Source organism: Dreissena polymorpha, chromosome 9 (genome assembly GCF_020536995.1).
Source record: "Dreissena polymorpha isolate Duluth1 chromosome 9, UMN_Dpol_1.0, whole genome shotgun sequence".
Lineage (NCBI taxonomy): Eukaryota > Metazoa > Mollusca > Bivalvia > Myida > Dreissenidae > Dreissena > Dreissena polymorpha.
Genome location: NC_068363.1, coordinates 43,090,987 through 43,104,793, shown reverse-complemented (window position 1 = coordinate 43,104,793; position 13,807 = coordinate 43,090,987). Strand labels below are relative to the sequence as shown.

Genomic DNA, 13,807 nt, shown 5'->3' with positions numbered 1-13,807 from the left:
AATTTATTTCATAGCCTTAATCTACCTTACATTTCTTTATCGTTTACATTCTTAAGATTTCTCACTTTACTGCGAACGTTTTTTACGGTAGTACCCAGAACGCTCATTTTTACTTTCGCAATAAACAAAGCAGATGTATGTTGCTTTAATGCTAGTGTTATATACAAATGGTGGAGCAAAATATAAAAAGAAATGTTCATAATTAAATACAATTAAATGGATTCAGTAAAAAAGTATATTATATGTCTATAAATGTCGGTTTATACAAACACATCATTGAACGTATGGCAAAGTGTATTAATTGATTTTCCAAGAATGTCTGATATGTGCCCACATTCAACTAAGTTGCATTTCAATACAACTGTACACCTTTCATTTTAGCAAATGTACTTGTCTGCTCGTTTAGAACAGGCATGTAAATGATTTTACCACCCGTAATATTATTTGTTTGTCTACAGCTCGCACAACATGCCATGCTCTTGATTTGAGCAGCCATTGAATCAATTGCACGTGTTATGGCCAACGGGAAAAAACCAAGTGATTAGATATAACTGTCAATTCTAGGCAATTATTAAAGATGTACTTGCTTTCTGGCAGAGAGCATAAGGTTAGGAGGGTTGAGAATGATTGCATATAATTTCCACAGGGCGACCTTTTATATGATACTCTACGTCTTCGACGGACCTCAAGCATGTGATTGTTATTGTAGTGTATCAAACGGGAGATATTGAATATTTTCCCTAACATTGCAAACGCAGTTGGAGTGCATAGTAAATATTGCATCTCGACGAGTTCCGCGAGATTCAAAGCCAAATGCAATTGATGACATTACTCTTAGAGGCGGCAATATTTACAGCCCCACTGATTATATCTATGATATTTTAATTTAAAAAACACACTTAACGTACGTGAAGTTTGTATTGGAATACCATAAACATATATACTTAGTTATTATATTTTATGAAATGCGCCAGCCCGTGTTTATTTGCTATGTTTGTCCTACATATATGCCATATTACGTTATAGGCAAAATCACATTATACATGGATACCACGGACTTATCGTTTATTCGCCTTTTATATTCGTGAATAGGGAACATTAATATTGTCAACATGAGTTATGACTGACTGGATCGGTTCTATAGTTTAAGTCAACAAAGTGCACATGTACACACGTTTTCAAACAGAATGTCATTTCTTAACGGACAATTGCATCATATGTCGTTGTACTACTACTACTACTACTACTACTACTACTACTACTACTACTACTACTACTACTACTACTACTACTACTACTACTACTACTACTACTACTACTACTACTACTTCTACTACTACTACTACTTCTACTACTACTACTACTTCTACTACTACTACTACTACTACTACTACTACTACTACTACTACTACTACTTCTACTACAACTACAACTACAACTACAACTACTACTACTACTACTACTACTAGTACTACTACAACTACAACTACAACTACTACTACTACTACTACTACTACTACTACTACTACTACTACTACTACTACTAGTAGTAGTAGTAGTACTACTACAACTACAACTACTACTACTACTACTACTACTACTACTACTACTACTACTACTACTACTACTAGTAGTAGTAGTAGTACTACTACAACTACAACTACAACTACTACTACTACTTCTACTACTACTACTACTACTACTACTACTACTACTACTACTACTACTACTACTACTACTACTACTACTACTACTACTACTCCTACTACTACTACTACTACTACTACTACTACTACTACTACTACTACTACTACTACTACTACTACTACTACTAATACTACTACTACTACTACTACTACTACTTCTACTACTTCTTCTACTACTACTACTACTACTACTACTACTACTACTACTACTACTACTACTACTACTACTACTATGTTTGTTTATCGTGGTGTTAACTATTATGAAAAAAAGTTACGGTAGGCAAAACTATTCGGAACAAAAAAGGTTCTTAATTATTATATACCAATTTTTAGTTTAATGAATTAAAACCATCAGTTATCTTGCCAGTAATCATATGTAATCAAATGTTTCAGTATGGTAGCAACTAACCGGTGTATTGAGCTGACAAGATAGAGATCACCTTATTAGGTTGCTAATTTGAAGGCAAATACTTTTAGTTTGAGGGAATAAAAAAGGAGAAGGGTAAAAATAGGCTTCTCACACAGTGTTAATAGCTTACAATAAGCTTTTTCATTACGGTAATTATTTATCAATGATTCTGTGTAGTGAAATAATCTTGAATAAAATTGTGTATTTTTGTTTTTTATTTCGTATAAATGGTGAATTTATGCGCAATTAAAACTTTTATTGCGCATGTGCTTAACGTGATAATGCGTTAGGTTGAGATATCTATTGATTTTTCTTTTTTAATATATAACAACATTTATAAAGACATTAAACAAACATGATTTGAAAGCATACATTAAAGACGTTGTTAACAATACACATTTACCAAATGATGATAGACGCAACAACAGCCAGAACATGTAAATAAGCGAAATAAAAATTGTTTATAATATTGAAACACAATAATTAACTTTTTCCGCCTACGACTACGCTTAAACGTTGCGTGGCTTCTCATAATGGCGTAGTTTCTGAACAGTTTTCCGCATCATTTGCTGCGCTACCAGCCGATGAGTTGATTTGCATTTCGTACACGCGCGCCCCTCTTTCGCAAAAGAAGCCCCGCAGCCGCTCCTGTATCTCTTGTCGAAACGTTGACGAAAATGCAAAACAGATTAAGAAAGAAAACGTTGGGTTAAAGTATGAGAGAATGTCGCCTATAACTACAACGATATTTACAATTGTGTGATAAATCTCTTTGTCGTGCAGCCACGCCCTGGGCATGTTAGTTTTAATTACAGTGATCACCGTGGTTGGTGTCACAAAGACGACGAAGAAGATAGACAATGCAATCGTCATGATAGTGATATCGACTGGCACTTGGTAGTTACTGGGCGTTTTCTTCCAGGTAGATTTTGTAAGCGTTCCGTACACAACTAGGATGATAAAAATACTCAACAGTACAAGAGGTATCATGCAGTTGAAACTCAGAGACACCCAAGGCCATATTAGGGTAAGAAGATCATTTGGAGTGTGAACAATATAGCATCCATTTTGGAAGAGTTCAAACGTCCATATGGCATGGACACTCACAACGGTTAAACCGATTATTATGATGACGACTGCAAACTTTGCCATAAATAATGTGCACATCGACTGCGCTTTATGCGGTAGGCATATAGTAATATACTGATCTACAAGCATGGCAAACACAAACCAGATTCCGGAATATACAGTGACGCTCATGACAAACTGCCAGAGTTTGCAGGTAAAATCGCTCAGCTCGGTGAAATAGGTCAGTCCTGTAACGCCACAAAGCCACTCAGTTCCAATCATGGGTACAAGTATAATCAGATTGCCAACGGCATAGGCAGACAGGTAGAAGCAAATTGACCAGTTCTTCATGTTCCGCTGTCGGACAGTGAGCAGAATAAGAATATTACCGATGGTTCCAACAACTACCAAGACTGGCACAACGTACAAAGCCGTTGCCGTTGCGAATGTGATGTCGCCATCGTTATTATAAAACGGTCTGCTTGTCGACATGTTGCTCGTATTGTTTTCCTGTAGCTGTTTGCTCGCGTCCTGTGTTATGATGTCCAGTCCGTCAGCTGTTGTGTCCATGACAATACCCCGGATAATACAGAACCCACCGAAAGGGTCAGCAGTGGATCTGAAAAAATATGAAGCTTAAGGTCATTGAACGTTTAACATTGATGAAGTCTTCGTAAAACATGACAATATAACTAGCTTCCAACAAATGACAAATGTTCGCTGTCGCATTTTTATCATACACATGGAACAATTTATCGAGATAATATGTAATAATGGGCGTTCATGTTACACCTATTAATGGTTAATTAAGTACGTCGTTTTGATAAATAAATCTTGATAACGTATATTTCCTACTTTGATGATATGTGTCTATAAGAATCCAACAATTAAATGGGAAAACAACATATTTTTTTAATTTTTGAATTTGTCTTCTAAAAGGACTTAATCTGGAACTGGCTTCAACAAGAATTGAAATTCGTATGCGAATATATGATTGAGCTTAAAACGTGTCCTGTTTTGTGTGTTTTACTTGATTTGTATAAAGTCGTATCTTTATCAGTTCACTTCCTGGCCATTGGGTAATTTTCAGTTTGCATGAAAAAACACCTCCTCAGGGATCCCGCTGAAACATTTTAAAACCTAATTGTGCTTAATTAATAAATACCTAAATTATGTCTTAGTGAATACTACTGAAAAAAGTATGCTGAATAATTGTGCATTGATGATGTTTTCAACATATAATTGCTCTTATTTAAGCGTGAAATGAATGTGAAACAAGCTAATTCGTTTAATTGATATCCCCTTCCAAAAAATGTAATTTGTGACGACGGACAACGCCAATTGTATATCCCTCCGCCTTTGGCGTAGGTTTTATTCAATGAACTACATCCGCACAGTTACCAATCTGATTAAAAGTATGTAAAACAGTTAAGCCGAACATGAATTGTTATCAAATCCATGTCTAAGGTTTTCAAGGGTTTCAAGTATTGCAAACGTATGTCGTGATCCTGGTAAATCATCAGATTAAATATGGATGAAGAAACCGTTTAAAGCATATCTAATTATCAGATTATTAACCGAAAAAATGCGCAGAGAAGCACATATACGTGTTTTTATACAGAAGCAATAAGAAACCCATTTTGTCGCCTCAATGAACCAGAGACGATAATATAAGGAAGTATGTTGCAGTGCGTTAAGTTGAAATTTCCATAATAAGTGCAAAGGGGTAAACAAATCATAGCACATGATCTCTATCTTTAACCTAATTTAAAACAATTTGTACCAGTAAATAATGATTAAACAGGTACGGTAAAATGAAAATGCTTATCTTGCTTTAAAAGATGATTTCCATCCTGAAAAGAGCTTTCCTTCCGTATGTGCTGTATTAATTGGTATTTTATAATTATGCGCAATTGCGTTCATTGATATAATTTTCAGGAAAAAAAAACACTAGCTGGGAACAAAAGAGGATGTAATTGTATATATATATATATATATATATATATATATATATATATATATATATATATATATATATATATATATATATATAACAATTTTGTGTGTTCGTGATTGATGTGACGGTGTCGTGTGGTGTATTATTTGAAATATGCTGTTGTTATCTGAAAGACTAAAGGATCTTACTATATTGATAGGAACTTGTTCACATATTTTAGTATTGATTAAAATGCGTTTTATTAAGGGTTTCGAACAGTTTAGTATGTGATACTTACAAATAAACGCAAATATAATTATTATTAAGCAAAAAACACGACGTAATTATTAAAGTATATTATTTACAGTTTTACCTGTCAGTTTCTTTAACTTATCACCACAAAGTTTGTCACATGTTATCATCATACGATTTACCTTTAACAAAATTTTAGCTCAAAAATAAAGAAATATACTCATATTTGTATATTTCCTGGAGGGCATATTAAGTGACATATTGTCAAGTCCTCTAAAATAGTAACACACTACTCTCAACGACATAACTGACAGAGAAACAGTATTTGTTCGAATAAAAGTGTCATCAGTGATGAAAATTGATGCTAATTCCCTGGGCGGTCCTTGATGTACCATCCAGCGATTCTTTACATCGACATGATGTTTTCGTATTTGTATGAACTCAACCAATGTACCTCATACAAACGTATACAAAACAATTAGCGGCACAAGGTAAAGCACGTTTTTGACTAAAGGGCTAGTATGATAAATGCTCAATGTTATCCATAAAATTTCAAAGAACACATGTTTATTATAAAAAGCACCAAGTACAGCAGAGCATTTTAATGTATTACCGAAATTGTAAGAGCAATAAATAATCCAAACAATTATTGAAATTTAACAGTTTAATAACTCTAATGTCTGCATCAAAAATGACAAAGATCAAAATGAACTATTTAAAAAAAAATGTATTAACAAAACTGATGTAATTCATTTATACACTTATGCTATATAACAGCTTTTTGTGTTTTCATCTAAATTCTAAATAAGAAACATAAAAGAAATCAAACTCAAACTTTAACTATGTTTTTACAATGTAAATAAAATTGTGGTCAAGTTTTCTCCACTCTTCCTTAAGAGCTTTTTTGCCACTTAAAACAGATTTAATGTTTAGCTTCTCCAAACGTCGTTTAAGGATGCACATTATACAAAAGTAAACTTGAGCAGCATCTGAAGACCTCGACATCCATTTTTCATAAATTTCACTTTCTCCTTCTTAAGAAACTCGATGGTATGTTAAGATGTATGACTTAAGAGACTGTTCTGATGGAACATCATGGAACCCGAACCTTGCAGAAACAGTTTCGGAACGTTATTTCAAAGAAACGGCTTCAATTCCTTATTAATATAGAAGTTGCTATTAACTAAAGTTACTTTGCTGACAAGGAGTGTTGATGTCACTTTTATTACGAATGTTCTTGATGGATCCTAAGAAATATTGAATACCCTATCGCTTTCAGCCCGTTTTGAATATTCCTATACGTATGTATAATCTTTAAAAGTCCAGACTAGAGAGAATTTCAATAAGGCTATTTTGAGCAAACTATTTAAAACAAATAGTTTTTAAAAAAAATATACAGCTACTATTCTTCCGTGTTTCATTATTGTTTATGCGCACCTTTCTATAAATAACGAATAGCAATTTTGAAACAAAAAACTGTTGATGGTAAATAATGAATTAAAACAAATTTCACGGTTTCTTAACTACGTATCAGAACTCAGAATGGTTTTTATAGATCAATACACAACGATTAATCGACATTTATATATTGAATTTAAATGCCTCTTGCGATTATTTAATAGGTCAGAAAAAAGCAACACCAATGCCTAAAATGCTTAATAATTACAATTTCAGTTTCTTCACCAGAACATTACACGCAGTAAGACACGAGTTCAGTGTTCTTTTGTCTCAAAAGCTACTCTGCTTCATCGAGAACAAACGGTATGGTGATTCACTTTTCTATACCGGCAATGGACAGGATGCTGTGTGGATATTATTTCCTGGATAAGACCGCAAATATAGTTACTTCTTTGTGAGTTCAGTCAATAAAATTGAGTTTCTGAACGGTATATATCGCCCATTGGTGCAAAAAGGTACCATGTGCCTATTAATTTAAAAGTCACAGGGTACCTTTTTGCACCAATAGGGCGGATTATCTATAATAATTACCACTCATCGTTTACGTTTATAGATACATATATGACTGATGTTTATCGCCAATTTAACAATTCACATGTATAATCATTAAACCAATGTCTATACATATATATTACACTATTGTGGTGCCCAAAATGTACTTTTATAGAAAAATCCTAAATTGGTGTACCCAGTTAATAGGTGAAAGTAGTTTACATATACCAATTTACGGTTACGTACATTAATGGGTCACGTTGATAGTTTGAATTGGTATAATAGAAACATTGTCGAATCGTGACACACACACGTTAATCGATATAAAGATAATTATGAACATGCATAGAAAAATGATATATTTATGAATCGATATGAATAAATTTATATTTCTCGAATGTCCAACATTATCATCCGGCTAAAATAATTGTTTATATACTCATGTTTTGATCTGATTTAACAATTTTGCCGACATATATAATTATACCATCTATACGTAGAAACGTTATTGTTCCCTATTATAAGTTTTGTGATATATAATAATTTCGGCTTGGTATATGTTGTTTCAAAAGACCATACACGCAGTTTTTTTAAAGCTTTCTCTTTACCTTGTTTCAAATGACGCGCAGTATTTCAAATTCATATTACTATAAATATATTCAGACTTTTAAGTTAATTAGCCAAAATGCTTGCGCATTGAAATATTGCTCAATGTTAAACACGAATGAGCTTTAATTATATGATCACAAAGTTTGCATTAAAACAAGTCTTCACGCAGCTGATTGTTAATGTCATATCCTATGCATAGGTGCTTCTACAAAAAAGATAATGAACAACGAATTAAATTGTTTCTAACAGTGGAAAAACACCACATGGAAATTTAAATTTGGAGGGAAATCCACATTTAGAACTTCAAAATACAACTATTAAATCGTGCCTAATAAAAAATTAGTAATTACAAAAAGTACTAAAAAACAAGACATCGTATATCACATGACTTTGAATCATGAAAATTCGTTCGATAATAGTTCAAGAATTCAAAAATAAAGTATCTACAAATTTACAAGAGATGTCATGGAGTATTCCGCATTCTAAATAATTTACATACACATGTCATGTGTTATGTGAAAATAGCTTCTGGCTGAGAACGATCATCATTATGTGAGGGACGCGTTGAACATTGGGTTTGCTTGTTGGTGTATAATTGGCACAACACAGCAGAAAGGTTTCGTACAAATGTATTATTATTTAGTATCAAAGCGAATGATTAATGTTCCCATTTGTTGACTATTAACCGGTTATATACATTTATAACATGAAATTTGTTGATTGTATGTGTCATTATTTTAAATATTGATGAATGAAATTATTAAGTATAAATTGGGTGCTTATAAATTCAATTGCAGAAAGTAGTATGGATAATGGGCAGTATGAATACTATTTTAACTGAAGATGTAAATCGAATACAGATTAATTTAAGTGAACAAAATTATCGATATTAGAATCCGGATTGCTTGAATTTTTGATGTCGGTCCCGGCGAAATATATATATATATTTATTTATTTATTTATTTATATTTATATTGGGGTCGTAAACGAATGCGATCATTCTTACTCGGATATGCGTATGCTAATTGGTAAAGGGTCAGCTTTAATCACGAAGTGCTCACCACACTTATATACACGATTTAAGTATATTGTTTTTTGTTGTAAATGTCAATAAAATGGGAAAACGGTTTTAACATATTATTGTTTACAACCATGTTAATAAAAGTGGGATGTGACATCACCATCTGATGTTAATCCGTTGATCGCATATTTAATCGAGCATGTCTATGAGTTTAAAGGGAGATCGCCTGCAGTTGCTTAAATCTTTGTTTCGGCGAAGCCGTTTACCCAGTTTGTTCACCTCACCTGGCCTTTTAAGCATTCAATGAAATTTGAAAAAAACTCCCTCCAGTAGGTTAGAAACTTTTCAAAAGAGAAAATGTGCATGCTAAAAACAGTAATCACATTTATATTAACATGAAATTCAATTGACTTTCTATTTAGTGAAGTATATGTATGAAAAGGGATACAACAGTTCTTTTTGCAACGATGTTACACTCAACCTTCGACATCAATACATTTTGTGGGTGCTCCTTTATACTTAGAAGATTGTCAGAGGCAGAGCGTCTGAATGTAAAAGTTATGTTCTAATAGTTGGTGATTACTGCCATATTGCATACTGTGTACTAGTACAATTTGTATCATTTAAGTATTGTTGTTCCAAGCCTGTTATTTGCTTTTTACCAAAATATTTTAAATTGTTTTCGAAATTGTCCGTTGACAAGTATTCAGTTTCAAACAAGCCGTCGTCCCAGCAGTTGAATCGTCATCTCAGTTTAATGCATAGCATTCCAACCCGCGATGTATCAGGGTCGGTTCGCGGTCAGTCAAAAAATCGTTATAAACACGCTATCGTGATTACAAAGTGAGATTGAATTTTATGTTGACAATAGGCGATTCAATTATTTTATGTCAACAATCGAGTATTTATGTGTTTTCAACAATTCCATAATAAATACTGTTTTTCAATAATTTAACAGGAATTATTCAATCTTATTGGCCAAATTGCTGAGCACGAGCGATAGTATTCCTTATAATATTTATAATCGAATCAAAAAGCAATTTCCTACTAACCACAAAAACAGGTTTGTTCGAAGAACGAGCGTATTAATATTTCAATTATGTACGGATAATGGTTGGCCGGTTGACTAAATTGTTTTTATTTCATTTGAATTATTCTTGTGTATTTCTGTTTTGTTTATATAGATATATGATCAATAAAATAAAGTAATGCGAAATAAGCCATGAAATCAGGCGCAACAACCCGTTAACGATTTGTGTGTGATGCAGCTCAGAACTGCGCAGAAAAGGACATTCGCCGTTTATCTTTTTTTAAAGATATTTCTTGTTTTATTCCAAAGACTTGAACAACGGATGGTGTATATGCTTAATAAAATGGGATGCAGTTATTTTGTTGTTGTTGTTGATATACAAATACATACCAAGTATCCGGATATTCTATTTTGTGTATTGTATGTGCCTTGTGGTGATCATAACTGTCCGTTATTCAAATGCATCTGTATGTATTGATAACTAGATTGAAGAAAAGAGGGAAACTGCCGTGGTTAAGAATAATAAATCTCCTTCTCCGTTTAAAGTATCTACAGTGTTATTTATGGATTTTCATGTAACACTCAAAAATTATATTATTGTGAAAGAAATAAAATCACACTTCATATACTAATACAGAAAAGGATATTGAGAATACACTGATTTGAAACCCAAATATAAATAGGCTTTCTCAAGTATTTAGGAATAATTGTTTATTACAAATATTAAATCATTCAAATGAAAGTGCGTATATGTTTTAAGGGCTTTGAGAGGAAATTAAGTGTAATAGTATCATAACGTGTTCTTCAATAGTTACAGAGTTATCCTTTACTATTGTTCTTGTACTTTCTATAACTCCATTATTGACACATATTTCCAAACAAAACTTCATTAATCTAAAGAAAACATGGTGATTTAGTCCGGAGTGCTTTACTTTTCATTCTCTTTAAAGTGTGTTTTTATTTTTCTGGCTTTATTCCAGGTAGAGCAAAATTAAAAAGTATAATTTTATTTATTGTTTTATTCAAATAATTCATGCAACTTTCCGATTCACTGTCCTTGGTTTATTTTTTATTTATTTTTTGGCAAAACATTGTTGTTTTTATATCATTGTTTGTTATGAAAATTCAATAAACAATACAATACCTTAGATATGTTTGATTTAAAAAAAATGAATAAAATGTGTGTGTTTTCTCCAATTGTGAAGGAATGTGAAGGAAAAGATCATACTTTCGGGTCGAACTTATACTTATTTAATATTATTTCAAATATTGATATTTAGAGACAATTTACACCGCAGTTGACATCATATCAAAATGTATGCCTTTCAAATATAATAATATTTTTCCCGCTCTTACGCAGAAAGAGTACACGTTAGCATTTATTTTGAATTGACGCCTATTATTATTAATGAACTCGATTCCTTCACAACAAACACCAAAGCCATCAACATGATACTTAAAGAATATGTGTAAGTCGTTATATGTGACTCTATTTACAGCTAATCAATTTAAACTCGTTATATACCGTCCAGAATAAACCTGTCAACAAAAAGATGTGTCGTTGAATAGATTTTCAGCGGTTACGCATCTCCTTCAAAACAACGCGAGTATTTGTTAAAACGTTTGTTATTCGTTTAAATTGAATATATTAAATATGTACTTCCCAGTTGGGTTTTAATTTAGTTATTAGTTTCAAGGATGTTTACTTTCACTCATTTTTTGTGTATGACCAATGAAGTTTGTATGTTCTTGTTTTTCTAATCAGTCGAGTATTTGAAGTAACAAACATATTAATTGAAAGGCTTGATTAATTTGCTTTTGATTCAATAATTGTTCATTCCAAAAACACTAGATAAAAGCATAAACACATTTAGGAGTGTTAAATAACAAACGCAGCAAGTATAATAATTTAAAGAAATACACTTCACAATACCATACCTATTTACGTCGTTCGCGATTTGATTTGTCGGCACTTTCTAGCGGCAAGCTAGATTCCTTGACTCGATCTTTTATTTCAAGTAAATTCATTCACGTTTTCAAAAAAATTGTTATTAAGCTCCAATGTTTGAGACACGATATTCACCATTCATTTTATCGACGATATTAACATTAACCGTCTATTTGTGATTCTGTTTTGACCTTCACATGTCATGTAATCACTTCTACAATACGTTCAGAATCCGTAATTTAGCATCATTGAATGATGTATAATAAAAATACATTCACAACCTATTATCAACGTATATTCGTTATAATAATATGGTCTTGTGTCTTTCTCCGGTGATTTGCCGTGTTTCAAAGTTGTCATATATTATGAGAGTAAGGCGATACAAAAAAACTCACAATTGAGAAACAATTTTTACTATGTTGTTTTCACAGCCTGCACCATAACACGATCCAACAATTATATGTTGCAAAATACTGAGCCTTCTGTCGCTGTTCCTTTAAATATCAAAACCGCATTAGTCGCTTTTAAATATCCGCTTTATGAACACAAATGAACAAGCAAATTGCAACAATTTAATATTTCTCTCAGTCTCTCTCTTACTAAGACTCGTTTACCGTGTCCTTTTTATGTCCAATAAATGTTTCATGTGCCATGCGAAAATTAACGGGCACCATGATCCATGAATAAACAGCGAAAACTATTTGATGCAACTAAGTGAAAGACAGCGTTCGTAGTTAGACTACTGAAAGCGTCTTCAGCGACGAAAGTGGAGAGAAAAGACCATTGCGCTCCGTTTTGTATCATGTGGCGACGTTGAACCGATATTCCTTGCCAAGATTAACTTGGTGCAGGAACCATTATTGGACAATTTCTGTCGCCTGGTTATGTTCTATAACCAATACGACTGCAGGATATATGAAAGTCCCTGGCCGAGAGTGTCGCGTTTGTGGAGTCATTTTAACACAAATTGAATCACATTGGGATTGATATGCACTTTGGGATGAATCTGTACTTTTTGGATAAGTGCTAATGTCCTCTAAATCAATATATTTTACACAGAAAACTTCCATCTTAAGGATGCCGTTTAAGTCAAATAATAATAGTTGCTAGCACGCTGAAATAAATGTAAATACCAAATGTTAATTTAAGATTGACTAAAAGTTATAAGGTTACCCTTTATGCATCTAAATTAGCGAAAGTCTATAAAATCAAACTAAGAATGTTCAATTTACCAACCGAATTTTAATATCTAAGCATAGTAAACTAAAATAAAACACAACACAGAAACACAAATGTCGTTTAAAGTCAGGAATAAAAATATAAAAACACAAACTTTTGCTGAAAGATAAACTTTTTCTGGTTAATAACATGTTAAATGTAACTTACACAATCAGAGTTTATGAATTAGGAAATTCTTAACACAAATGCATTGGAAGTGTAACACAATCTGAGGTCGTTGTATTCGGGAAATAGACATACCACAACCAGGCTTAAAGTTAGTATTGGATCAACTTTGCTGTGCATAATTACTAAAGTGCACAGAGGAATATAAATCAAATATCGATACCATTATACTGTTTGCTAATGCATTCTAACTATTGAATAAGTTTATTAACCGGATGTGTTTTTTTTTCAGCAACAAAAGAAATCATTTATTTAAATGCTGTGTCCTTTTCATCAGCTTTTTAGTAAATGAAAGAAAAAAGTGTTACCTGTCTGACTGGGGATATAGTTTTCTATGTATAGATTTGAACACAGTTAAACAAATAACTAAACAATATCATACACGTGAAATAATTCTACGTTCAATTACATATTTTAATACCATTGAATTACCAATTAGAATAGGAAGCAGTCAATATTTAAACACTTATGATA

At 32.4% G+C, this 13,807-nt stretch overlaps 1 protein-coding gene across 1 annotated transcript; it reads right to left on the bottom strand.

Moving 5' to 3' along the window:
* Nucleotides 1-2,342: 2,342 nt before the first annotated feature.
* LOC127843651 (cephalotocin receptor 1-like) lies at nucleotides 2,343-12,668 on the bottom strand. The gene is made up of 2 exons (XM_052373348.1): nucleotides 11,920-12,668; nucleotides 2,343-3,802 (listed from the first exon to the last, which is right to left on the bottom strand). Exon 2 carries the CDS (start codon nucleotides 3,751-3,753, stop codon nucleotides 2,644-2,646), a length of 1,110 nt encoding a protein of 369 aa, XP_052229308.1. The 5' UTR covers nucleotides 3,754-3,802; nucleotides 11,920-12,668; the 3' UTR covers nucleotides 2,343-2,643.
* Between the last annotated feature and the right edge of the window lie 1,139 nt (nucleotides 12,669-13,807).